Source organism: Tasmannia lanceolata, unplaced genomic scaffold (assembly GCF_043159265.1).
Source record: "Tasmannia lanceolata isolate RefF3 unplaced genomic scaffold, GAP_Taslan_0.1 ptg000015l, whole genome shotgun sequence".
NCBI classification, from domain to species: domain Eukaryota; kingdom Viridiplantae; phylum Streptophyta; class Magnoliopsida; order Canellales; family Winteraceae; genus Tasmannia; species Tasmannia lanceolata.
Genome location: NW_027518692.1, coordinates 27,713,080 through 27,740,373, shown reverse-complemented (window position 1 = coordinate 27,740,373; position 27,294 = coordinate 27,713,080). Strand labels below are relative to the sequence as shown.

At 40.6% G+C, this 27,294-nt stretch overlaps 1 protein-coding gene across 1 annotated transcript; it reads right to left on the bottom strand.

Moving 5' to 3' along the window:
- Positions 1-7,260: 7,260 nt before the first annotated feature.
- LOC143891907 (uncharacterized) lies at positions 7,261-10,192 on the bottom strand. The gene is made up of 2 exons (XM_077396404.1): positions 7,394-10,192; positions 7,261-7,269 (listed from the first exon to the last, which is right to left on the bottom strand). Exons 1-2 carry the CDS (start codon positions 10,190-10,192, stop codon positions 7,261-7,263), a joined length of 2,808 nt encoding a protein of 935 aa, XP_077252519.1.
- Positions 10,193-27,294: the final 17,102 nt, after the last annotated feature.

The window sequence follows — 27,294 nt, the reverse complement described above, 5'->3', positions numbered from 1 at the left end:
ATAATGTAGATTGGCTGCGCCCCTCTAAATCATTTCTGTAGGCTTATCTGAATAACTCAACTTGATGATCGTAACAAAATTGGTTGTTAAAACGACTTCTCTGAGATTTTGACCGTTCTCTTGATGGTCATCTTTAGGCGTTGGATCGAAGTAGTTCAAAACTCATTTTTCACTAAAACAATATGCGGGCCCCCCTGTTTGATCCAAATCTAAACAAATGCTCAAGGCGGGCCCACCAAACGGATCCAAATTCTCTTTTGCTCGGATTCTTATGAATAATCTCTCTCAACACTTAACGGAAAAAAATGCGAAACATGGCGGAGATGATTGGATGGGGTTTTGCCCAAGCATAGCGAATTTGGGTCCGATCAAAATGGGGTGTCTACAGATGCCCCTCTTTGGCAGAGCGTGTGTAACACGCGAATGGCAAAGCTGAACAGACAACGCATTTTGATCGACCCGAAAACAAAGCAAACCAATTTTTATTTTTTTTTTTTGTTTTTTTTTTTGGTTCTAAGAACGATATTTGCAAAAGCAAAACAGTAAAATACATGACAACAAAAATCAAAATTTAGAAGCAAATAAGGCAATGGCCTCTCATTGACTCTTAACTCGGCAAACATGACATCTCAATGAGATAGTCTCTCTCTAATACTCATGACTCAACTATCTAAACTATTTAACAAAGATGAAGGAACGATTATAAAAACACAAACACACACACTATTTTTTTTTTTCAGGCTAAGCCAAAGTAAACATAACAATTGCTCAAAGAGCACCAACCAAACAAACAAACAAATCATTCCAATCACTCAAAGAGTTTTCATTTTACCACCGAGTTTTTATCCTGGAATCGACAGCCAGAAAATACCTGACATAACAAAGTTAGAGGTCGAAGGAAGAAACAAAGTCTATAACATAGCAAAGCTAGGACGAAAGAGATACATCGAGTTTTTATCCTGGAGTCGAGAGCCAGATCATTCAAAACGGGTAAAGAATTGTTTGAGAAGACTCAAAGTTTCAATACCGGATTTCAAAACGGGTAAAGAATGTTTGAGAAGACTCAAACTTTCGATACCGGATTACAAGACGGGTAGAGAATATTTGAGAAGACTCAAATTTTCAATATCGGATTTCAAAACGGGTAAAGAATGTTTGAGAAGACTCAAACTTTCAATACCGGATTACAAGACGGGTAGAGAATATTTGAGAAGACTCAAATTTTCAATACCGGATTTCAAAACGGGTAAAGAATGTTTGAGAAGACTCAAACTTTCAATACCGGATTACAAGACGGGTAGAGAATATTTGAGAAGACTCAAATTTTCAATACCGGATTTCAAAACGGGTAAAGAATGTTTGAGAAGACTCAAACTTTCAATACCGGATTACAAGACGGGTAGAGAATATTTGAGAAGACTCAAATTTTCAATACCGGATTTCAAACGGGTAAAGAATGTTTGAGAAGACTCAAACTTTCAATACCGGATTACAAGACGGGTAGAGAATATTTGAGAAGACTCAAATTTTCGATACCGGATTTCAAAACGGATAAAGAATGTTTGAGAAGACTCAAACTTTCAATACCGGATTACAAGACGGGTAGAGAATATTTGAGAAGACTCAAATTTTCAATACCGGATTTCAAACGGGTAAAGAATGTTTGAGAAGACTCAAACTTTCAATACCGGATTACAAGACGGGTAGAGAATATTTGAGAAGACTCAAATTTTCGATACCGGATTACAAGACGGGTAGAGAATATTTGAGAAGACTCAAATTTTCAATACCGGATTTCAAAACGGGTAAAGAATGTTTGAGAACACTCAAACTTTCAATACCGGATTACAGGACGGGTAGAGAATATTTGAGAAGACTCAAATTTTCAAGACCGGAGAGGATGCTATCTCAAGCTTTTTATTCTAAAAAATGATGGTTAGGTCGCTCCTATCATAACCTCCCAGAGATCAGAGGGGAGGAAAGATAGCTAAAACATAGCATAGCTGGAATAGATCTGGAAATCATAACCTTTACCACAGGTATAACTCAAAGGTATTTGACGAAATCTCGCGGGCATTGGCCCCTTTAAACAAATAAACCAAAACTCAGCCTATATTTTGAAAAATGCAAAACTCAATTTTAAATTCCAACGAGGATTGGATTTTTCTGAAGAAACTGATCAAGGAGCCTAGCTCGAAAAGGGATGTTTGAGCTTCTCTTATCTTTATTTGACAAGAATAGCCATCTCAACTCTAAAGTTTTGTTCGACGTCTTTTATGACTTGGGAAACCAAGGCATAAAAGATGCCCCTAGTATGATTTTATTTCCATTACAAGATTCATAAGAGAGCCAAACGCAAAGGTTCAACTGAAAGGCTTTCATTTCAAAGAAATGCTTGAGGTTACAAAGCTTTTACAAATATAGGAAAATGGGTTCTGCTCAAAGCATTCTTCCTCCTGCACTTCGTGATAACATTCCGAATAAACTTGAAAAGTTGCCCCTTCTGAACTCTGCTCTGTTCGGCTCTGTTCGGCTCTGTCCGCAGGAGATGCAACTTCTTACTTTTAAAGCTTATCACCCCAGCCTCAAGAGAAGTAAAGGCTAAAGTTGACCTTAAAGACCTGACTTTGACCTGACAATGAAAGATTTTGACACACGATAAACGAGACTTTGACAAATGACAGACGAAAACTTTGACAAATGCACTACATAGACTCTAAAAGAGACTGAATCTGCTTCTTAATTTGATAAATGTTTAAGGTGGTAACAGTCTACCGCTCTTAGGATCTTTTGAATACCGCATCTAAAAGTGTTTCATTCCTCTTTTCGGTATTTCAGTCACGGTTATTACCTCCTTTGGATTACTTAGCTTTAACCACTTTAACTTGAAGAAGTATCGAAAGAAATTATGCTGGCGCTTACTCAGACTCTGATGTAATGCCCAAAATGGAAGCACAATCGGCTTTCAAAAGCCATCCTCTGTGAAATCACTGCCATACCGAATTGCCCCTTCTAGGGTTTCGATTCAGCGGACCGCACGCCTTAATTTTTGTCTGGACTGTCTGCCCTTGCAGCTTTTTCCATCCAGCAGGCTTAGCACCCTGATTTTTGCCTAAGCCGCCCTTTCGGGTTTTCAACTTAGCGGGTGAATGACCCTAACTTTTGCCTAGAACGCCCTTGCGGGTTTTCAGTCTAGCGGGTCCAAGACTCCATCATTTTTCTTTTCTCTTTTTTTTTACAAACCTGGGCCAATAACACCAGAAGGACTTTTAGGTAGGCTCGGGTTCAAACAGGATAACATTTGGTAAGTTGTGAGCAATTAGACCGAATCTGGATCCTCCAGACTGCCTACGTATCCCCAAAGAAAATGGGAATCAGGTCCCGCGTAGTTCGAGGTTAATATCTTTTATGACGAGAGTCATAAAAGATGCCCCTGGTTTAAGTTTGATAAAGAGATTTTGCTTTTGGCTCAAAGGAGTTTAGCAAAAAGGGGTTTTCATTTTTGAAATCTGGGCTATTGGCTTAACAGGCTCAAGTCGTCCAAAGATGGCCTTCCAGTGTTTTAGGCGTAATATTTCTTTAACTGATCCAGGTTTGTAGGTTCTGTTAATTTTTCTCCATTTTCATTGAGGAGTCTTACGGCTTTTCCTGGCAGGACTTCATCGACAATATAAGGACCAGACCAATTTGGACGAAACTTCCCTCTTGGATCAAATACCGGTGCCCTATAGGACTTCAAGACAAGATCCCCTGGCTTCAAATCTCGGACACGAACCTTCTTATTGAACGCCCTTTCAATCCGCCTTTGATACCCCTGGATATGGTACAGAGCTCGTAACCTCTTCTCATCTATCATCTGCAGTTCTTGATGTCTGGCCTTCGCCCATTCAGATTCTGGCAAGCTTGCCTCTATCATCACTCTTAGAGATGAGATTCTGAGTTCAACAGGCAAAACTGCTTCCATTCCATACACTAAAGAATATGGAGTGACACCTGTAGAAGATCTGATCGACGTCCTGTAAGCCCACAAAGCATAAGGAAGCTTGTTTGACCAGTCTTTATAAGTTTCTGTCATCTTGCTGATGATTACCTTGATGTTCTTATTTGCTGCTTCAACGGCTCCATTCGTCTGCGGCCTATAAGGAGACGACTTGTGATGCTTTATTTTAAACTCTTCACACAAGTGCGCTACTTTCTTCTTGAAGTGAGAACCATTATCTGAGATTAACTCATGAGGTACTCCATATCTGCAAATAATGTTGGCACGGATGAACTTTGCAACTGTATTCGAAGTAATAGAAGCATATGAAGCGGCTTCAATCCATTTCGTAAAGTAATCAATTGCGACCAGAATGTATTCATGCCCGCTCGAAGACTTCGGATGAACCTTCCCAATTATGTCAATTCCCCATACTGAAAACGGCCATGGAGAAGTCATAGAGTGCAACTCCGAAGGAGGTACATGAATAAGATTTGCATAGACTTGACACTTATGGCATTTCTTCACAAATGCGAAGCAGTCTGCTTCCATTGTGGGCCAATAGAATCCAAGTCTCAAAATCTTTCTTGACAACATTTTCCCATTCATATGAGGTCCACAAACTCCCTCATGGGTCTGCTCGATAAGCTCAACTGCTTTGTCTTCATCAACACACAAAAGCTGGATTCCGTCAAAGGATCTGCGATATAACTGATCACCACAAATAACAAAATTGGCAGCTAATTTCTGAAGGGTTCTTCGCTCTTTTCCAGAAGCCTCAGGTGGATGCCCTTCACCAGATATGAGATTCCCGATGTCTGTATACCAGGGCTTTCCATCTGGGCACCTGGCTGCTATTTCGATAACGTTCACATGTGCTGGTTCCCATTGCAGTCGCACTGTAAGTGGCTGGACCTCCATTGTTGCTGAAATGTCTAACATAGAAGCCAGTGTAGCCAAAGCATCAGCAAAATGATTCTTTGTTCTGTACAAGTGAGTGAACGTAATGCTCCTGAACTTCTGGACCAAAGATTCGAGATATGCGTTATACGGGATCAATTTATCTTCCCGAGTCTTCCATTTTCCATTAGTCTGGCAAATGATCAAAATGGAATCTCCAAACACATCAATGTCTTGAATCTGCAAAGCTAAGGCTGCCTCCAGTCCGGCAATACAAGCTTCATACTCGGCCATGTTGTTGGTGCACTCAAACTGCAACTTGATAGATATAGGAATATACTCCTTCTGAGGTGATACGAGTACTGCTCCTATTCCCTGACCTTGGTTATTGACTGCACCATCAAAATACATTGTCCATCTGGTATTTGGAGTATCTTCTTCAACATCCATAATCTCTTCATCGGGAAATTCAACCTTTAGGAATGCATTCTCTTCCACAGGGGAATCAGCTAACTGTTCTGCAATGACCCGCCCTTTAACAGACTTCTGAGTGACATAAGTAATGTCGAACTCAGATAACAATAACAGCCACCTTGCGGTTCTTCCAGTAAGAGCAGGCTTCTCAAACAGATACTTCAACGGATCCATTCGTGAAAGCAGAAGTACTTTACTTGATAACAAGTAATGCCGGAGCCTCTGAGTTGCCCAAACTAATGCTAGACAGGTCTTCTCCAAGATTGTATATTTCACTTCGTATTCTAGCATCTTCTTGCTGATGTAGTATACTGGCCTTTCCTTCTTTGACCCTGAATCTTGCTGAGCAAGCATACAACCCATCGCCGTATCTGTGATGGACAAATACAACAATAATGGCTGACCCAGGATGACTGGGGATAAAACAGGAGGTAAGGATAAACACTGCTTAATCTTTTCAAAAGCCACCTGGCACTCTTCGGTCCATTTCTTCGATGAATTCTTCTTCAGAAGCTTGAAAATAGGCTCACAGGTCATGGTCAGGTGAGCTATAAACCGTCTCAGATACTGAACTTTCCCGAGAAAACCTCGGATCTGCTTTTCGGTCCTCGGCGGTTCCATCTCCTGAATCGCTTTGATTTTCTGAGGATCTACTTCGATTCCCCTTTCACTCACCATGAATCCAAGTAGCTTTCCTGAAGTAACCCCGAATACACACTTGCTGGGGTTTAGACGAAGCTGATACTTTCTGATTCTTTCAAAGAATTTTCTTAAAGCGACAGTATGCTCTGGTCGAGTCTTTCCCTTGACGATCATATCATCTACATAGACCTCGACTTCTTTGTGGATCATATCATGAAGAAGAGTAGTTGCAGCTCTCTGATAAGTAGCACCTGCATTCTTCAACCCAAAAGGCATTACTCTGTAACAGTAAGTTCCCCACTGAGTAGTAAACGCTGTCTTGATCATATCTTCTGGAGCCATCTTAATCTGATTATATCCTGAAAACCCATCCATAAAAGATAACAGAGCATGACCAGCGGTATTGTCCACCAGAAGATCAATGTTCGGAAGCGGAAAATCGTCCTTCGGGCTTGCTTTGTTGAGGTCCCTGAAGTCCACACACATCCTGACCTTTCCGTCCTTTTTGGGCACCGGCACTATATTCGCTAGCCATTCTGGATATTCAACAACTTGAATGAATTTTACTTCCAATAGCTTTTTAACTTCATCATGAACTTTTAACTCCCATTCTGTTTTAAGTTTTCGAAGTTTTTGCTTCTTTGGCTTTGCGCCAGGGATTAGAGGCAATCGATGCTGGACAATGTCTTCGCTCAATCCCGGCATGTCATCATAAGACCAAGCAAAAACCTCCTTGAACTCCTTAAGTAAAGTGATTAATTCCTCACGCTCTTCGGGAGATAAAGTTTTGCCAATTCGTATTTCCCGAATTAAGGTTTCGTCACCAATATTTACAGTTTCAATTTCCTCTTCGAGCGGTCTTGCTCGGCGACTCTCCTCTTGTTGAATCATATGTTTGATTTCAAGGGGAGTTTCGTCGGCATCCTCATCAGAGAAGGAATCTTGATTATCATTATTAATATTATCAGTTTTAAGAGCAGATTCAGTACTTGAAATGGAAACAGGAGAAACAGAAACAGGAATGTATGTAAAAGAGTCTTTCATTTCATTCATAGAATTGGTTACATCAAGAATGGAATAGCCCACAGCAGGCATTGCATTGGACTTTAACGATGTATTCAAAGACTCAACAGACAACTCAACATTGAACTCAACCAACGCTGGCATATGTGCAGTTGAAGAAATAAACTCATCATCTAAAGTACTCTTGGACTCGACCTTATTAGAAAGAGACTTGTCACCGACTCCGGAACCAGATCCAACTTCTACGGTACCTGCATCAAAAGAATCGTTAGAATAAACAAACTCAATATCAGACTGGGAAGTAGACGTATACTTAGAGACTACTGACTCTTTTGAGGAAACGGGACTATACTGAAAGACTACTCGAGGTAAAACCTGGGAGGTCCAGTTGGTCAAGGGTCCCTCGGCTGGGGTGATTAACTCTGCGGGGTTCAGAATGAATGCATCTCTGCCTACAACTGCCACCTCTGACGCTTCGGTCTCACCGCCAACCACTGGATATTCAATCTGAAACATGACATTCAGACAGCTCGGCTCTAAAACATCGGCCCAATCAGTTTCCGATGCTTCCTCAGTAATCCGAACACTCATTGGCGCTTCTGATAACTCCAGGTTAAAGAATATTTCGAAACCCGGAAACCTCTGCCCTGTCACATCATCGGTCCATGGCTCAGCAAACCCGCAAAATGGAAAATCTGCCCCCTCTTTTCTGAAAATGCCATTTCTGACCAGACTGATTGATCCCATAGGCAATTCTAGTCCCCGGCGGCGGCACTCGGCCCATTTCAGCATGTATCTTTTCATTTCCTTGACCTCCTGCTCGGTCGGCTCATATCCCAGGCCAAAGAGACCATTGAAAGTTCTGATCACAGGCCACTCAGTAGGGCCTTGATGATATTTGCCCAGCCCTGCGCCCGGAATATAACCTTGTTTACGGATCATCCTGACTACATTCGAGTTGGTGCTAGTCAAGAAGAAAACTTCCTCGCCCATGGCTTCTTTCATGGATATGACCGACACCTCCAGTGAAAAACCTGTCAAGCTGACATCGGCTTCCTTCCCAACTACTAGCTCTTGTGAAATCTGCCCAATCTCTAAGTCCGGGTCACCCTTTACAGTCACTACCCTGCCGTTATGAACAAACTTCAACTTTTGATGAAGGGTAGAAGGGATAACTCCGACCTTATGCAGCCAAGGTCGACCCAATAACAGCAAGAAAGAAGCCTTAATGTCCAATACTTGAAATTCGATGTCGAAGTCTTCTCCTCCAATCTGGATTTCAGTGGCCAGGGTTCCGATGACATCTCGCCGGGTGCCATCATACGCTAATATACCCTGCTCAGAAGGAATGAAATCCCCGGGCCCGAAGCCCAAAGTTGCTGCAGTACTTAGAGGACAAATATTCAGAGCGGACCCATTGTCGACTAGCACTTCGGGTACCCTTTTCTTGTTGCAGATCACAGTAATTTTGAGTGAACGGGCATGGTCACTCCCTTCAGGAGGTAAATCATCGTCCGTGAAAGATATTACCTTGGAAGTCCTAGTTACCGCGACTAGGCTTACTAACTCATCGGGAGTGATCTCAGTTGACACCTGAGCAGCATTCAACTCCTTGAGTACAACCTTCCTGTGCTTAGACGAAGACATAAGTAGGCCCCAAATGGAAACGTTTGCTTGGGTCTTCTTCAGCTGCTTCAACAGATTATCTTCTTCCTCATCTGCACTCGGCCTACTCTGCCCCTGATTCTCAGCTGCTCTTACTGCTTCTACAGGGTTTTCTGCTCTCAATTCCGCGGGCTTGAACACACGGCCACCCCTGGTAACATGACGAAGCTCGTCACACTGATCTTCTAACAGAAGCAAATCATCTGCATCCATTCTCAGAACATACGGAGTTTCAATTACCTCCTCTTCTTCAAAATCACCCATCCTTAGAACATAAGGCGTTTCCTTTTCTGCCTCGACATCTTCACATCGAAGGACATATGGAGAGGACGCCTCTGCCAAGCTGGTGCTCCCCCTCCAGAGGGCATAAGACCTTTCTCTTTCCATCTCCTCGATCTCTTCAGGATCAAATCTTAGAATATAAGGTTCATCAGGAGTGATTGCACAAATGAGAATGGATGGATCAAGAACTGGCTCCTCGACAAAAATGGCATTCGTCGCAGGAGGAGGAATTGCACGATGATTGGGAAGGGGATTCCGAGTTACATTGGGCCTTTCCACCTCAAGCTTTCCGTTCTCTAACATAGTCTGGAGCGCATGCTTTAAGGCCAGACATCTTTCAGTGAGGTGACCCGAATTTCTGTGGTATTCACAATACTGGTCTGCTCTCCAATATGGGGGTAACGGGTTAGGTACTGGCCTAATTTCAGGTAGCCTGATTTTCTTATCCCTTATCAACTTTTTCAGAATCAGAGGTAAAGGGTATGGGAGCGGATCAAAGTGCCTCAGAGGTTTTTGTTCTACTGGGGCTGGGGCTGGTCTCGCCACCTCTGTTACAGTCCTGGCCTCCGGGCGAACATAGTTTACGTGGTCAACTTCTTTCTGTGCGACCACGGGTCTCTTTCCTTCCCTGATCTCTGATGGGAGCCTGGCCCTCAGACCCTTAGCTATTGCATCCTCAGTCCTCGTCCCAGTCTTAATTAGATGGTCAAAATCGGTGTAATGCTGAGGGGACAAAAAATGGAAATACTGCGGCGACAAACCCTTGATCACCAGCTTGATCTGATCTTCTTCTGATAGCCTCTCGCTTAGCTGGGCAGACTTTCGACGCCAACGACGGATGAAAAAGGTAAAGGTCTCCAGAGGACCTTGCTTTAACTGCTTGAGATCCCTTTTGGTAACCTCTATCCCCTCTTCCATAGAAAACTGCTCTACAAATTTGTTGGAGATGCTTTGTAAGGTCTTCACCTCTTCGGGCTTTCGACGTAGAAACCACTTCTTCGCCACCCCAGTAAGAGACATTGGAAAGACCCTGGCCATTTGCTCAGGAGATAGCCCACACTGCTGCGACATCTCAATAAACCACCTCATATGATTCCGGGGACATCCAGTCCCATCATATTTGTCGTAATCGGGGGTTTTGAATTTAGGGGGCAAGGTGACTCCCGGAGACATTATCAGCTCAGATATATCGAACTGCTTTGGGCCTTGATGCTTCAAGCTTTCCATTTCTTTTGTCAGCTTCTCCAATTGATCAGCTACCTATTTTTCTTTATTATATCGGGCCACATCTGGAATGCAATATTCTTCAGCATACTGCCCTTCCTCTAGGTCGACGTCTACTGGTGAAATGAAAGGGTGGTTCAAATTTGCAGGGCTCGGATTTGCCGGTATAGCGGGAGGGGGTTGAACCGTAGGTGCTCTAGAAGTAGAGACCTTTTCATTAGACTGGGCTTTCATTTGGGCCATCTCCTCTTTCATAAAGGCCATATCCCGGGTAAGATTCACCATCATCTCTTGAATTTTAGTTAGCGCATCATTGGGTTCAGCCATTTGGACAGACTCTAGGGATTCAGATGATTCAGATAAAGAGGATGCAGATTGTTCAGGTAAGGTTAACGGTTCAAATTGACGAATGAGTCTAGACGTGGTTGACTGTCTAGACCATGCAGGTTGACTGACACCTGAGGGAGCGATGTTTGCTCGATTTTAGAATCCTGTATTGGAAATTAACATACTAAATTAAAACGATAAGCATTGAGATAAAGTATTCTGTACCAAATAAGATAAGAGAAAGACATAAATGCTATTCCATTGATCAATAGTCAAAATGTAGTTACAATCAAAACATTAGTCTTTGTTAACAATTGGATGAAAGTAACCATTTACAATGAAATTTGAAGAAATTAAAATGACAATTTCATGAAAAGGAATCTTCAAAGCTCTTCGATCCGAGCTCTCTTGTTTGCAGGCTCCTCCAGTATTTCTCCCTTCCGAAGTTTAGATGCGAAAGCAGATCTCCTCTCCGCGATTTTGTCTCTCCAAGCAGCTACTATGGATGCAATGAGATCAGGAGTAAGGTTTTCACAGCTAGGTGGTGTGATAACCTTAGGAGTACAAGAGTGTGCGGTAATCTGACAAGGGAAGCACAAAGGTGCATAGAAAGATGATTTCTCTAAACCCATAAGATAAACAAATGAGTATGGGTAGGTGCTGGTGATAATTTGTGGACATGATTGACTCACCCAATGAAATTGGTTTTCCCTTACATTTTGCAGCCAATGGCGCCATTCATTAAGCTGAGATTGCTTAACCTTTGTCTTCCAAGAATGAAAACTCTTAAGAGTGTACTCAATGCTGTTTTGTGGCTGAAGGATAGTGAGTTTCTCACATAGCCACACATATAACAGCTTAGCACATCCGAAAAAATTATCCTGCACCTTTTTACTAGCAATGAGGTCTAAGCCATAAAAGGTTTCGGCTAGCATTGTAGGGACAGGATTTCTCCCCTCATTTATCTGATCTACTATCGCCAACAAAGTGAAAGGGGCGGCACTAGAGTCTCTGCGAAGGACATGGCGTGCAAAGACAACAAAGACTAACACATTACGTCGACACTCCTGAAAACGGGAGTCAGTAGGATCGACGTTTTTGGAAAACAACTCAATGAGGGTCTGAAATTGCACATTTCTCTCTGTTAAGCAATGCAGAGTTTTCACAACCTTATTTTCGAATAATCTGCGAAAGAGATCATGAGGAGAGTCTATGCTCGAAGGTCGGATCCAAAGTCCCTCAGGAGGAAGCTCTAGCAAGGCACACCAATCTTCAAATACAGGACAAAGTTCAAAAGATCCAAATCGAAAGACATGGAAGACAGGGTCCCAAAATCCAGCAGCTGCTTGAAGAAACTTCCAATTTATACCACGACTATTCAGATGGGTAAAAGAACTGATGAAACGCTCGGCCACACTCCTTTCTTCACATCTCAACGGAAAAGATTTAACAGTCTCAGCTATCCACTTGTCTAACAAATTATTCGCCATGATCAGACCTAAAATTCAGATAGGACAAAGATCAGGAGAGAATGGGGATAACTTTGCATAGACAAATGACCAGGGTAATCTGAAAATCAATTTCATTAAAAAGATGAACTCTGTGATAATGAATTTTTCATCAAAGATGAGAGGTAGCCAATAGATCAGAAAAATAAACCACGGCCATAAGATGACAGAAGTAGGTCATAAACCGGATCTAAATCTGGTGATGAATACCATTAACTGTACGATCAAGAGGATCAATCATGCTAGACCATGGTCATAAGGACAGCGAACGAGCTATCGGCCAGATCTCAAGACAAAACAGGTAAGGATCTAATCCTACTGAGCAATGTATATATGGGAATCAAGACAAAGTAGACTGACTCCAAAGGATAGCAATCATGCTCAACATGTGTTGCGAAAAATTCGGCAGCACAACGGCTATACAAGGAAGTCAAGGTAAGGCAAACTCATGGTTTTCCTAATTCTAAGAAATAGCGGTTATGCTCAAAATGTTCTGGACCAAATCCGGCAGCATAACGACGCTAAACAAGGAAGTAAGGTAGGGTAAACTCATGGATTTCCTAACTCAAAGAGATAGCGATCATGCTCAAAATATTCTGGATAAAATCCGGCAGCATAACGGCTAGACAAAGGATTCCCACAACTCAATATATGAACAACGGTGGTAGGATAAATTCGGAATATGGTTACCAGAGAAAGGTGACCAAATGAAGGACCGACCAAAGGTGAGAGCATATATGACAAAACCAGGTCAAGGATATGGCAAGCAAAAGCCATTGACTAGATCTAAATCCGAATAACGAATGGATATAACCAATTGAAATGAATAAGGAACTCTAACTTAAGAGGAGAACCCTAATATACATAATCAGTATATATAGGCATATATACATACACACAAATCCTAACCAGGGGCACCAGCCCTAATTCTAATCTAGCGGAGTCAAGGAAGTCTCGACTCAAGACAGACTGATGAGTGAACTAGGACCGTGTTGTAGCCATGTAAAATGAGCTACCCTAGTCTACAAATGGGACAAAGCTCCTAACTCTAGGCTCCACATGTGTGAGCAACACATGTTCGACCCTATATGAATGTAATATACTTATATAAACACGGGTACTTCCTAGTTAGGTTTCACTAAGTCAGTAAGTATATACATAATATATCAAACAAAATAGGGCTCCGGACTCAATCTAATGGGTACTATGCGTATGAAACATACTTAATATGTATAACAAAAGTACGCCCAATGTTATACATAGTATGCTTCATTGCTCATCGGCTGCTGTAAACACAAGTACGCCCAGTGTTTACGGCTGCAGCACCGGCGCATAGCTTGGAAATAGATTCAACAGTACCATCAGGGTGTAATGACATCCCAGTCGGGCACGCATTCAATCTATCCCGTGGAGCCAATAATAATGAAAAACAATGAAATAAGTAAAGAATAAACAATATGATAACATATGATGTGCAGTGTGTGAATCCCTTGTTTTAATTACGCACCTATCTGGTGCCCCTGGATTCTAACGATAGAATTCCCATTTAAAATGATTTTAGCTCAAATTTCTCCGAAGTTAGTAAAAATGGCATTTTTATAGAGTTAGGCAATGTTTCAAGAACTCCCCAGCAGAGTCGCCAATCTGTGGACCCCGATCCTGAGGACGGTGCCGAGGGACGCGAGATCCCTCCTGCAATCCTCTAAGATCTCCACAACGTGAAGGAGAGCTCTGCCAAGGAACTCTCGAAACGGATGCCACCCTCACAGCATAGCATGAGTGGCGATATAAAAAGAAAGAGATACATCCTGATCCGGAGCCAGGGCTCGAAACCAAGATATATCTGAAAAATAACTCAGAGTCGCCATCCATGGACATGCCATGGAACCAAAACAAATGCTCTGTTTGCAATGGATAACCAGAGATACAAAAGGTCCGTACCTGATGACGAATGGGGAAGGGGTTAGGCGCCCCCAATTCGCCCAAGTGCAAGCACCTGGTCTCTTATGCCATTTATTATTAACTCCAAAGAAGTTTGGGTAAAAATCATGTGAAATGGGAACAATCCTCAGGATTCGTCTACCTAAGCATGCATTTCCTGAGGATAAAATAATAAGCACACATAAAATAAAATGAAAGATGTGGCACCTAAGCATAGCTAGGTTATGAGTGACATGCCTAATGGGTGTCTAAGTTCTGATGTGCAAACACATGCAAGCTATAGCTAAAAGGTATAGGATCAGTACTAGAAAATAAGAAAAACACATCAAAACACACAATAACAATACAACAAATCCTAAGACTCTAAATTATTAGCCCGAGTCCTCGGATGGTCTGGTATTCATCCAAAGAAGCCTACGTATCCCCGCCTCCACGAGAATCAAGGCAACGTAGTTCTTCGTACCTATTCTAAGCTAGGATGCCTAAGACACCTAGACCTCTATCCTAGACTCGATCTAAAAGACCGGACTAATTATTAAAGCTTCTTGAACGATTATTTAAATTCCAGTGAATTGTAGATTTTAGGACACCCTATATGTCCTAGCTAAATGCAGGTTAGCCCTAAGCTAATGCAGGTGGTTCCTACAACCTATGTGTAGCTAGGCTGTGTGTCCTAAGGAAAACCAAGGGATCGCTAACGTATCCAAGACCTAGTCATCAGTCGGCGATGTGAATCGCCAACTGACCGGACGGAGGCGCTCCTATAACTCTAGGACAGACCCCTAACTCTAAAACAAGCACACAGCAAACAAACAATCAAACAACCTATCAAAAGAAAAACCCTAACTCTAAAACTCTCTATCTAGGAGAAACTCCTAACTCTAGAGGAAGATCTTTTGAAAACAAGATTTTAAAGGTTTTTGAAGAAGGTTTAAAACATTTATTTACAAAAAAGTTTGGCTGGACTTGGGATGTAAATCCCAAGCTGCACTACGTACCTCGGAAGAGGATCAAGCCAACGTAGTTCGAAACGAACTCTCAAACTACGCTTCTAAAAGAAACACTCACACTTCAGATTTTTTAAGGTTTTTTATATTTTCAAATGTTTTTGATATTTTTAAAGTTTTCACATGTTTTTGGATTTTAAAGCTTTTCCAATGCTCGAGACCTTTAGATGAATTCACTCTTAAAGGGAACACGCAAGAACAACCACAAACTAGGGCAAAGCCCTAAAGCAAAAGGAGAAACTTTGAATAAGCAACTAGCGTCTCAAAGAGACAAACCACAACAAGAAAGATAGCGTCCCAAGAAGAGAGAAAACGATCCAAGATCCCAAGCAAGCAAAGCTCTAATAAGACTGAGTTAGTCTCAAACAAGGATGAATGACAACAAATCTAAAGGCGAACTACTAACTAACACACTAAAAAAAGGAGCACAAATGAGTCAGAGACTCACTAAAAACACTACCAAGAAAGGGGTAAAAATGAGTCAAAGACTCGCCAGGAGGAAGGGTTATTCTAACATGAGGCTAGGTAAGCCTCCTAAAGGGGAAACTCTCTATAGGAGACAAGGCTTGTCTCCGAGACACAAATGACGTAAAAAGGAATAAGAGACCCTGTGCATATTTGGCAAAGGTAAAACACCCAACCGGGCCGGACAGCTACCTAGCCCTAGGGTGCAACAAATGTGCGACCCAATACCCATAAGGGTAGGGGTATGAAGCCAAGCCGAGTATGATGTTCTCCCAAAACCAACCGGCGCACAAAGAGGAGGTTAAGCAAGAGAATGAGACTGGGCAAGTCTCCTATATACAAAGGAGGGGTATGCTACTTGGACTGAGCAAGTCCCCTAAGGATGGGCTTGGGCTAGCGCCTTCATCGCCCTGATACAAGCATTAGAATCAATATAGGCTCAAAACAATCTAAAAAAAATAGAAAAGGTAAAATTTCCACCTAACATGTAATTTTCACCAAAAATGGTCAAAAATGCCAAACAAATCATGGGAATGATTCAATATACGATTTGTGACTTGCTAGCAAACTCAAAACATCCCGAACACTCATTAAAATTAAATAGAGCTCATGTTGTCCATGATTTTCAAGAAATAGCACAATTATGACATATAGTGTGAAAAATGCAACTTTGCACCGATTTTTGGACCCCTCAAACATCAGAACCATAAAAAACTCTACCAATCAAAATTGTAGATCTCAGCATGAATGACATTCTCTCAGTTGATCAGTTCGTTCGGATCTGGCCAGAAGTGGCCGGAAAATGGCCTCTTCCGATTCATCGCCATTAAAAGACATATTAGTGTTTTAACTGAAAGTTCGGGCTCAGTTTTGACACTTAAAAGATCGCTTCTGGAAAAATTCACTCAAGGATAAAGTATTAGAAAATCTTGTGAAGAACATTTTTTCTTTGTATGGCTTCTGACGAAACAGATCTGGAATAGCCTAAAAATGGCCAGCAAGCTGCTGTTGCAGAAATGACATTGTTTTCAGAAAAACTGAAGCTTGCAAGTCGTTTTTGACATATTAAAAAGCATTTATGGAAACATTTACTCAATAAGACAGTTTTAGGAAACATTATAACAAACACTTTTCCAGTTGACAGTTTTGAACAATTCCGATCAGAAGCAGCCCAAAAATTACTCGACACGATAATTTCTAAAACACTTAGAACAAAAATATCATTATGGACTAAACTTTAAACGAGCATAACTCACGTCTTTTGGCCAAATTTGGGCCGCCATATGTCGAACTGGCCGGCTTGACGAGATCTACAAGATTGATGATGTTTGCTTTTAAAAGTTTTGAGCATTTGAGATCGAAAAATGAAAATTCAAAACTAAAGATCACTATACCTATGAGAACACACACACATTCAAACACATACATCTATTTATAGACATATGTTCACATATATACACAACACACACTCACACACACAGACATACATACATTAGCCACTGAGAAAAATGAATTCCTAAATGCATGCAAAACCATTCCACAATTCTCAATTAAAGGCAAAGCATAGGACCAAAACTCATTTGACAACACCGTGGAAATCACAAAGTGAATCACTCAAGGACAGGCACAATATAAGTTTCTAGATGGACCGACCTTGATTTTGATTTTCAGTTCAAGCACAATGGAAAGGAGATACAGTACTTGTCAGTTTAAGATAATGAAGATGAACGATAACAGTTTTCCTTTCAAACACAATAAAAACGAACTTCCAGTAGGTTAACAAACAGCCCTTACACCAGTGTAGTAAACTAAATATGTAAACGAATGCATTACCAGTGACTTATTCACCCCTTGGACATAAAACTGAATTGGTGGAATAAAATGAGATGAGTTTGGTTGATGGGCTAAATAGTGCTTAAGACAGGGGTTGAAATGTGTTTAGGAATGTGCATAAAACCGAGGCTGAACTATGGGACAGATTTGTGCCAAAACTGGGACAGCAACATGGAATGAATTTATCCCAAAACAAGGGCAGCAACATGGACTGAAGTGGGGACATAATTTGTGCTAAAACAAGGGTGAGTTGTGAACAGATTTTTGTGCTAAACATGGCTGAATATAGGGACAGATTTGTGCCAAAACTGGGACAGCAGCATGGACCGAACTGTGGGCAGAATCGTGCCTCAAATTGGGGCAGAGATGCGCTTAAAAATGGGGTGAATCATGGGTGAAAACTGTGCTGAAACAGGGAGCAGCAGTATGGACAGCATTTATGCTAAAACAAGGGCAGCAATGGGGCTGAAATAGAGGTGAATCTGTGCTGAAACGGAGGTAGCAATAGGGTGCAAACCTGGGGCAGCAACATGGACCGGGTTGTGAAAGAACTGGGACTGATTCGGGAGGGGAACCATGGACAGAATTGTGCTAAAACAATGGGGCTGAAATGAAGTGAATAAACTGATTTTTATACACAGAAATAGGAGCTGAAATGATGTGCAAACAACTAGTCCTCCCTATAGATCTGCTATACACAGTTCACACGTATGAGAACAAATAATGCACAAGTACCCTACAAACCAGTACATGCAGCAGAAATCTGTTATAAACAGTCCATACATATGAGAATAACTCATGCACAAGTACCCTACATACCCCAATATGTGCAGCAGACTAAACGATGAAGTAGTCGCTGTGAATAGAGATTACCAGATGCACGGAGTCTCGCCGGAGTTAGATCGGGTTGTGAATTTTTTGCCGGATTCAATCAGCCCCCTAGTGATGACAAAATGGTGGAGGACCGGAGGTAGGAGTCGGAAGTAGAAGAAGAAGAGGCACGGTTATGGGTTGGGGCAGATTTCCAAATTAGAGGGTAGCTCAGGTGGCTGTTATGGAATAAAGTAGAAGAAGAGGGTTTTGGTGTTAGAGATGAAGGTGGAAGAGATGGTGGTAGAGGGTTTAATGGATATCGGTTGAGATAGTGGGTTTCGGGCTATGCTAAGGAATGGAAGGGAGCCCAGTTAGGCCATATGCAAGTGGGAAGGGGATCAAATTTTTCTAAGGTAGGAGGGAGTGGGAATTCCTTTGTTTGTTTTTATCTCCTTTCCTCTGTTTTCTCCCTACGAGAATGAGTTCTCTCTTTTGTGTTCTATCCCTCTCCTCCCTCCTTCAATTAAGGGTAGGTTCAATTAAGAATCAAAGCCTCTTTCCATAAAATATTAGTTGTTCCCTAAATAGTGTATAGAAGATGCCATCCACATTTTGCAAAGCAATTTTTTATTTTAGCAAATGTGATGCAATCATTTTAAAATTGATATTTTAAGCATGCACTCATCATTATACTATTTCTCAAATTGAAAACCGTATGGCTCCATGCAAGGGAAGAAGAAAAATACTACCTTTCCAATCACCATGCTTCTCTTTTCTTTCTTTTCTTTTTTTTTAAATTGCTATTTTAAACAACACCACACCCATTCCCATGTTCAAAACCATGTGGCTCCATGCAAGGGAAAAGAAAAAATGCTACCTTTTCAATCACAACATGCTTCCCTTTTCTTTCTTTTTTCCTTTTTTTTTTTTAAATTGCTATTTTAAACAACACCACACCCATTCCCATGTTCAAAACCGTGTGCCCTCTTTCAATTTTTTTTTTTTATATTTAGCTTTAATTAATAAAATACCCCTCCATGAAGTGTTTGTACAAGCAACCCTTTTCTTCTCTTAAATCATTTGCCATATGATCTAGACCGTCCAAGCAATATGCCATTGCCTATATGGATTGCGCCCCCTTAAATCATTCCTCTATGACGATCCAGACCATCCAATTGATGGGTCCCAACCTAGGCAGGTTGTGTCCTCCTAAATTATTTCAATGGGCTGATCTGATCTGTACAATTGATGGGCTGAAATGTAAGTTGGTTGCACCCTCGAAAATCTCTTCTATGGGATGATCTGAAGCATTCAAATAATTGGCTATCAAGTGATAGGCTTGGATCACTCATAATGTGGGCCCCCTGAGTCTCTCCCATTGGATGATCTAAACCATCCATTTGGATGATCCATATTGCAAATTAGTTGTGCCACAAAATTAATTCTAATTAGAATAATTTCAACCATCAATTTGACGATCCACAACTTCAAAAATCATTTTCAAGAATGGTTCGGATCGTTTGGTGGGCCTCAACATGGAATAGATGTGGACCCAAATTATTTCGATAGAATGGTCTGAACTGGTTCATTTGATGCAACATAATGTAGATTGGCTGCGCCCCTCTAAATCATTTCTGTAGGCTTATCTGAATAACTCAACTTGATGATCGTAACAAAATTGGTTGTTAAAACGACTTCTCTGAGATTTTGACCGTTCTCTTGATGGTCATCTTTAGGCGTTGGATCGAAGTAGTTCAAAACTCATTTTTCACTAAAACAATATGCGGGCCCCCCTGTTTGATCCAAATCTAAACAAATGCTCAAGGCGGGCCCACCAAACGGATCCAAATTCTCTTTTGCTCGGATTCTTATGAATAATCTCTCTCAACACTTAACGGAAAAAAATGCGAAACATGGCGGAGATGATTGGATGGGGTTTTGCCCAAGCATAGCGAATTTGGGTCCGATCAAAATGGGGTGTCTACAGTGTTAGTGCATTCTAACTGTAAGGAATTGATAGTGACTATGTCTTGAACTACAATCCTTGGGTACAGAGAGACGTACACCACACACATGATACATAAAGTATTCAGTTGGTTCCAAAAAAGCTCGCACATTACGGCCATGTGCTACATCCCAGTTTTCATGTAAGCATAAGAGAACAAGCCCTTATTCTCTTTGGAAGCGGCCCACTTCCGCGCTAACATGTAGGTGAGTCTATCAAGGATGCTCCTGTAGCCTATACATCCCACTCATACGAGCTATAGATCTCATTAAGAGTAATAACTCAACCTTCCAAACGCTTCAAGATATCATGCTTGAGTTACACCATAGGGATGGACTAGGGCTGGCAATTTCACCCGAAAAAGCGGGGATCAGCCCCGCCCCGCCCCGTTTGGGGAGGGGATTCCCCGATTTGAGAGGGGAAGGGGAAGGGGAATATAAAAATTCCCCGGTGCGGGGAGGGGAAGGGGAAGGGGATGGAGTTGTCCCCGCCCCGACCCGCCCCGCTAATCAGTGCCATTTTTTTTGTAAATTTTTAAGTATTTTTTTTAAGGAAAACTACTAGAAACTCTGTGGATCGGCTACAAGATTCCCCCAAACATAAACTTAGCTTGTCTTTTCCTTTTAATTAGCTTCTGAGAGCATTTTGGGAACTATAATAACCTTTTCACAAATGTTGAAATAATAAAGACAAGCTGAGAGCCTGAGACGCTGAGCGTATGCAATTATAAAAAAATCGTAGTGCCAACAGAATTTCAGGGTTGGATTGCAGGTTTTGATTTTCAACAAGAAAAATTTAGCTACTAGAAATTTGTTTCATGTCAGCACTAGACTGAATTGCAGTTAAAGAAATAAGTCATTTGTTGATTTTGTTCTCTTCTCCATTCTCATTTCTCATGCTCATCTGGGGGTTAACATGCTATACAGAATGAACTAATGAACATTATTTTGCGTGTGTGAGCGCCCACTTATGGACTTTTTAAGTTCATTGTGACTACTGAAATAGTTACTTTTTGCACATTGGCTGCCTGTTAATGAAGGTAATCCTGGTGCTCATTTCCTATTTATCATTCCATAATTTATGCAGAAAATTGCTGAAAGATGAGGTCCTGTTGTTATTTATGTTTGTTGTCTCATCCATGCATTTCTGATTTTGTCCATCTGTTTGTTGATCACATGAATAGAATCATAGCATTCATCACAATATTGTCTGTAATGGACGTAGAAGAAAGAAGCTCTGTTTGCTGGTTTGGTTGGGTTCCAAAGAGGGGGCGGGGCGGGGAGGGGAAGGGGAAGGGGATTAGATATTCCCTGCGGGGAGGGGAGGGGGATTCCCCACCATCCCCGCAGAGGGGAAGGGGAAGGGGAGGGGGAAAATTCCCCGCAGAGGGGAAGGGCTAGGGGACCCCAACATCCGGCCCCGACCCGCCCCGTTGCCACCCCTAGGATGGACTTTGAGATAAACTTGAAAACAGCATGATCGTCCACAAGTTACACTATGACTCATTTTTCCCATTGAAAACCTAGTTCTTAGGATCTCCAGTCCCTAGGTTGGGTATCCATCATAGGTAACTATTTATAAATGGGCTTTAGTCCCATCCCCCTCGATGTATTGCAGATTTTCTCCCTTGACAAGGCCTTAGTTAAGGGATCTGCCAAATTATCACCAGATCTCACAAAGTCAATGGTGATTGATCCATTAGAAATCAATTCTCTCACAGTACTATGTTTCCGGCGTATCTGTCGCGACTTTCCATTATAGTACTTATTATGTACTCTTCCAATAGCAGCTGTGCTGTCACAGTGAATCAAAATAGCGGGAACAGGTCTTTCCCAAATAGGTATATCAGATAAAATATTTCTCAGCCAACTAGCCTCTTCACATGCAGAGGTTAGTGCAATCAACTCAGATTCCATAGTGGACTGAGCAATAATAGTCTGTTTCTTGGATCTCCAAGAAAATGCACCACTACCAATAGTAAATACATACCTAGTGGTAGCCTTGGAATCTTCTGACAAAGTATTCCAATCGGCATCACTGAAACCCTCTAGAACAGCAGGAAACCTATGGTAGTGAATCCCATTATTAATGGTTCGTTTAAGGTATCTCATGACTCGTGATATAGCATTCCAATGTTCTATACTTGGATTACTAGTATATCTACATAATATGCCTACCGCATATGCTATATCAGGTCTGGTACAGTCTGTAGCATACCTTAAACTACCAATAATACTAGCATACTCTTTTTGATTAACACTATCACCTTCATTAGAATACAATCTAATACTAGGATCAAAAGGAGTACATACTGGATTACAATCAAAGTACTTATACTTTTTAAGTATCTTTTCTATATAATGGGACTGGTCTAAAGATATACCACTATCAGATCTTGTAATTTTAATCCCTAAAATTACATTTGCTTCTCCTAGATCTTTCATATCAAAGTTTTGCTTTAATAGATTTTTGGTTTGTTTAACTATTTCCAAGTTAGAACCAAAAATTAAAAGATCATCAACATACAAGCAAATAATAATACAATAAGTATTAATATACTTATAATATATACACTTATCACTTTCATTGATTTTAAAACCATTTGATATAATGACATTATCAAAATGTTCATGCCACTGTTTTGGTGCTTGTTTAAGTCCATACAGTGACTTCACCAACTTACATACTTTATTTTCTTGACCTGGAGATATGAAACCACTAGGTTGGTCCATATATATCTTCTCTTCTAGACTACCATTTAAGAAAGCAGTCTTTACATCCATTTGATGAATTACCAGATTATGGATTGCAGCCACTGCAATCAAAACTCTAATGGATGTAATCCTAGTAACCGGAGAGTATGTATCAAAGAAATCTATATTTTCTTTTTGCCTAAAGCCTTTAGCAACAAGCCTAGCTTTATATTTGTCTATGGTTCCATCTGGTTTCAATTTTCTTCTAAGAATCCATTTACACCCTATGGTCTTAAATCCTGGTGGTAAATCTACTAATTTCCAAGTCTGGTTTGACATCAGAGACTCCATCTCATCATTGACAGCTTCTCTCCAAAAGTCAGCATCTGACGAGGACAAAGCTTCCTCTAAAGAAGAAGGATCTCCCTCCAAACTAAAGACATAGAAATCAGAGCCAAAATCCTTGACTATTTTGGATCTTTTACTTCTCCTAGGTTCAATTTCTACTTCAGGGTTTACCTCAATCGTAGGCTCGGTGCCCCCACTATCTCCAATAGTCACGGTACCCCCACTATGTCTAGATTTAAAAGGAAATTTATCTTCAAAGAATTCAGCATCCACTGACTCTATTATTACACTGTTATTTAGGTCTAAAAACCTATATGTTTTGCTTGTAAGTGAGTAACTCATAAAGGCACACTCTATGGCTCTACTTCCTAATTTGGGTCTCTTAATATTAAGAAGTCTTACATAAGCTAAACATCCCCAAACTCTAAAGTAACTCACATTGGGTTTTTTATTTTTCCAAAATTCAAAAGGTAAGACTTTAGTTTTGTAATTAGGAATTCTATTAAGAACATAACAGGAAGTTAGAATTGCTTCTCCCCATAAGTTAGAAGGGGCTCCTGAACTTAGGAGTAAAGCATTCGTAAGTTCCACTAGTGTTCTATTTTCCTTTCTGCAACCCCATTTGAAGCGGGAGAGTAAGAAGCGGTTGTTTCATGTATAATTCCTAATGACTTAACAAAGTCAGTGAATTCTAATGATTCATATTCACCTCCTCTATCACTTCTTAGTCTCTTAATCTTCCTATTGAATTGGTTCTCTACTTCTAATAGGTATTCCTTAAACATTTTTAAGGCTTCACTCTTATGTCTAATTAAATAAATGATTGTATACTTAGAAAAATCATCTATAAAGGTTATAAAGTATCTTTTACCACTACGGGTCAAGATACCGTCTAACTCACAAATGTCACTATGAATTAAGTCTAAAAGTTCTGAATTCCTTTCAACACTTTTGAAAGGCTTTCTAGAAATTTTAGCCTTACTACATATTTCACATTTGTTAAATTCTTCTAAGACTACTTTAGGAATCATACCTAATACACTCATGTTATGTACATATTTCCTATTTATATGACACAACCTAGCATGCCATGAATTAACAGAAGAAAGCATGTAAACAGAAGAATCACTTTCATTCATTATTTCAACATTCAGTTTGAACATTCCATCACATGCATATCTTTTACCAACAAAGGATCCAAACTTGGTTACAACATACTGGTCAGACTCTATGGTTTGTTTAAAACCAGCCTTGTTAAGAAGAAAACCAAAAACTAAGTTCTTCCTCATGTCTGGAGTATGAAGAACATCCTTCAGTATCACTTTCCGCCCTGAAGTGAAGCAAAGTTCAACGTCCCCAACACCGAGTACCTTTATTGTATGCGAGTCCCCTAGAAGCACCTTCTTCTCATTATCTGCATGAGCATACGTCTTGAATCACTTCCTGTCAAAACACACATGACGGGACGCACCAGTGTCGACCCACCACCCTTCAGATCCTCCAACGATATTCACTTCAGTGATCATAGCCACAAGTGGCTCTTCTATCACGTTGGCTTGAGGGATTGGTGCAGTCTTCTTACGTCGACACATCCGTGCAATATGACCCTTGAGCCCACAAATATAGCACACAATTTTGGAATAGTCATTCTTTCCAGAAGTTGTGTTTTGGTTCGAACGCTTGAAGGTACCTCGGTTTTGGTTCTGTTGCTTTTTCTTCAACTTCTTTTTGGGCTTCAGATTCACTTGCGGTTTCTGATTTTGGTTCTTAACTTCAGACATGGCATTCACATTAGTTACAATTTCAGTATTCCCTTCTTTCTTATCTTGGTTACGGTTTTCTTCTTCGATCCGAAGACGAACAAGAAGACCTTCCATAGATAATTCCTTAGTTTTATGAAGAAGGGAATTTCTCAATTCTTTCCAAGAAGGGGGTAATTTGTCAATCACGGCTGCAACTTGAAATTGTTCACTTATGATCATTCCTTCTGCTAGAATGTCATGAACAAGTTTTTGCAACTCGTGAGTTTGAGAAATCACCGTCTTCTCATCTACCATGTAATATCGAAAATACTTACTTACATCATATTTTTTAGACCCGGCCTCTTCCGTATCATACTTCTTCTGTAAGGCTTCCCAAAGTGTCATGGAATCCTTACAGTCACTATAAAAATCGTATAATTCGTCGGATAGGCAATTGAGAATAAAGTTTTGGCATAGGAAATTAGAATCTGTCCAGTTCTTTTTCAAAGTAGATCTAACTGGTTCAAGTTCTGATCGCCAAGGCTTTGGGTCTTCCAAAACATGGGCTACTTTCTTGGTGGATAAATAGAAAAACATTTTCTTCTTCCATCTCTTAAAATTAGCACCACTAAATCGAAAAGGCTTATTCGGATTTGAGGAATCCGATATAATCTCATCATGGGATGCCATATTTTAGAAAGAGGAAAACAGAAGCGCAAAATCACCTTAAAATTGTTATGAGATTTTCCTCTTAATATAAATAATATGGCGTACCTGTTTACTGATTTCTGTGAAAAACAGAAAGAATAGATGATTAGTATAACCTTTTCGATACGGCGAGTTGAGGCACGGACTAGGTCGCTCTCTTTAAGGTGATTTTGCGCCTATGCGGAAAACCCTCCGGTGCAACAGATCCGAACGCAATCACCCCCATGATACAACAGCCCGACGCACCGTCGCTATCTATCTGAAGTGCACAATCAGATAGATCCGAACCAAACAGCGAACACTCCGAATGCCCAACAAATAAAATAGAACAGAGAAAAGAAAACAAAAATAACAGAAAGGAAACTGTTCTGTTTTTGCAAACGACTCAATAGAGATGGAAAAATGAATCAGCAGAGATGAAAGGCTCGTCTATCTGTTTTTTTTTAAAAACCAAAGAGAGATTCTAAAACAGATGTAAGAACTGTGTTTCAAGACGTTGGAAACAATCTCTTTTTATAGAGAAAACGTGTCTGTTGAAGACACCTCTTTAAAACAGTAGAGACACCTTTTTAAAAACGTCATTTAAAAAATTGCCGTTTTTTTTTAAACGTTACTTAAGAGGGTTGTAACGGTTGGATTAAGTTAAAACTAAAGAGACATGACCGTTGGATTTATAAATAAAAAATCCGTTTAGAAAACCCAACCCAACCCAACCCAACACACACACACGCACGCACCCGGGCCCACGCCCTGACTCGACCCGACACGGCACGGCTCGACGCGCGCGCGCGTGTGTGTGTGTGTGTGTTTTTTTTTTTTATTTGATCTTGTTCTTTGTAAAACACCAAAGGCAAACAAATTGAATGCCCTTGAAAGGCCCAAGCCTTTGCTCAACACTCCCTCTTATATGGATGGGAGAATTTTTCTCAACTTCCCATCTTGGACTAAACTTTTAAGAGGTAAGAGAGCTACCTTCAAAAGTTTAAATGATTTTGGTGGGAAAGTACAAGAGAATAGAATCAATTTGACATTTTGAATTTTGGGTGGGAAGTTCAAAATTAAAAAGAAGCTTTTGCAAAAGCAAATGTCTTTTCATTTTAATTTTCTTTAGTATTAAAATACTAACATAATGTTGTCACACCCCATGACAAAAAGACTCACTACCTAAGCTCTTCAAGGGATGCGTTACATGGCTTTGATAGTAACTTAGTAACTTAGTAAGAGTTTGTATTAGGTTTAGGCACTTAAAGCCCTATTCGATTAAGATTGCGACAACTGATTGTAAGGCCCAAAATTGTTACCGGACACAATTAATTTTGAGTCCAATAATTGGATTAGGGCTCACAATCGGTTGTCACAATCTCACGAAACCGATTTGGGTTCACAATGTGACTGATCTTCTTAGATAAAAGATCAGCCTCTTCACCCACTTCTAGGGAAGGGCCCACCCTCCTTTGTGCTCAAAGACACAATTTTTAAGATAATTTCTTCATTCAATAATCATTTCTCAATTACAATCAAGTAATATATAGAATGAGAGAACAGCCACATAGGCTCACTTTTCACACTAAAATAAAATTGGAAAACACTTCTAAAATGGTTCCCGTTTAGAAAATAATGTGGTGAGATTGGACGATTTGGTCCATCTCGAATAGATTTTATGCTTTTGTGGGGATTCATGCTTCCTTTGTCTCATATGCAAATCAGTCCAATGA

What these genes read in the sequence shown, in the direction of transcription:
- LOC143891907 (XM_077396404.1), bottom strand. Translation starts at nt 10,192, where the DNA reads ATGGAAAGCTTGAAGCATCAAGGCCCAAAGCAGTTCGATATATCTGAG.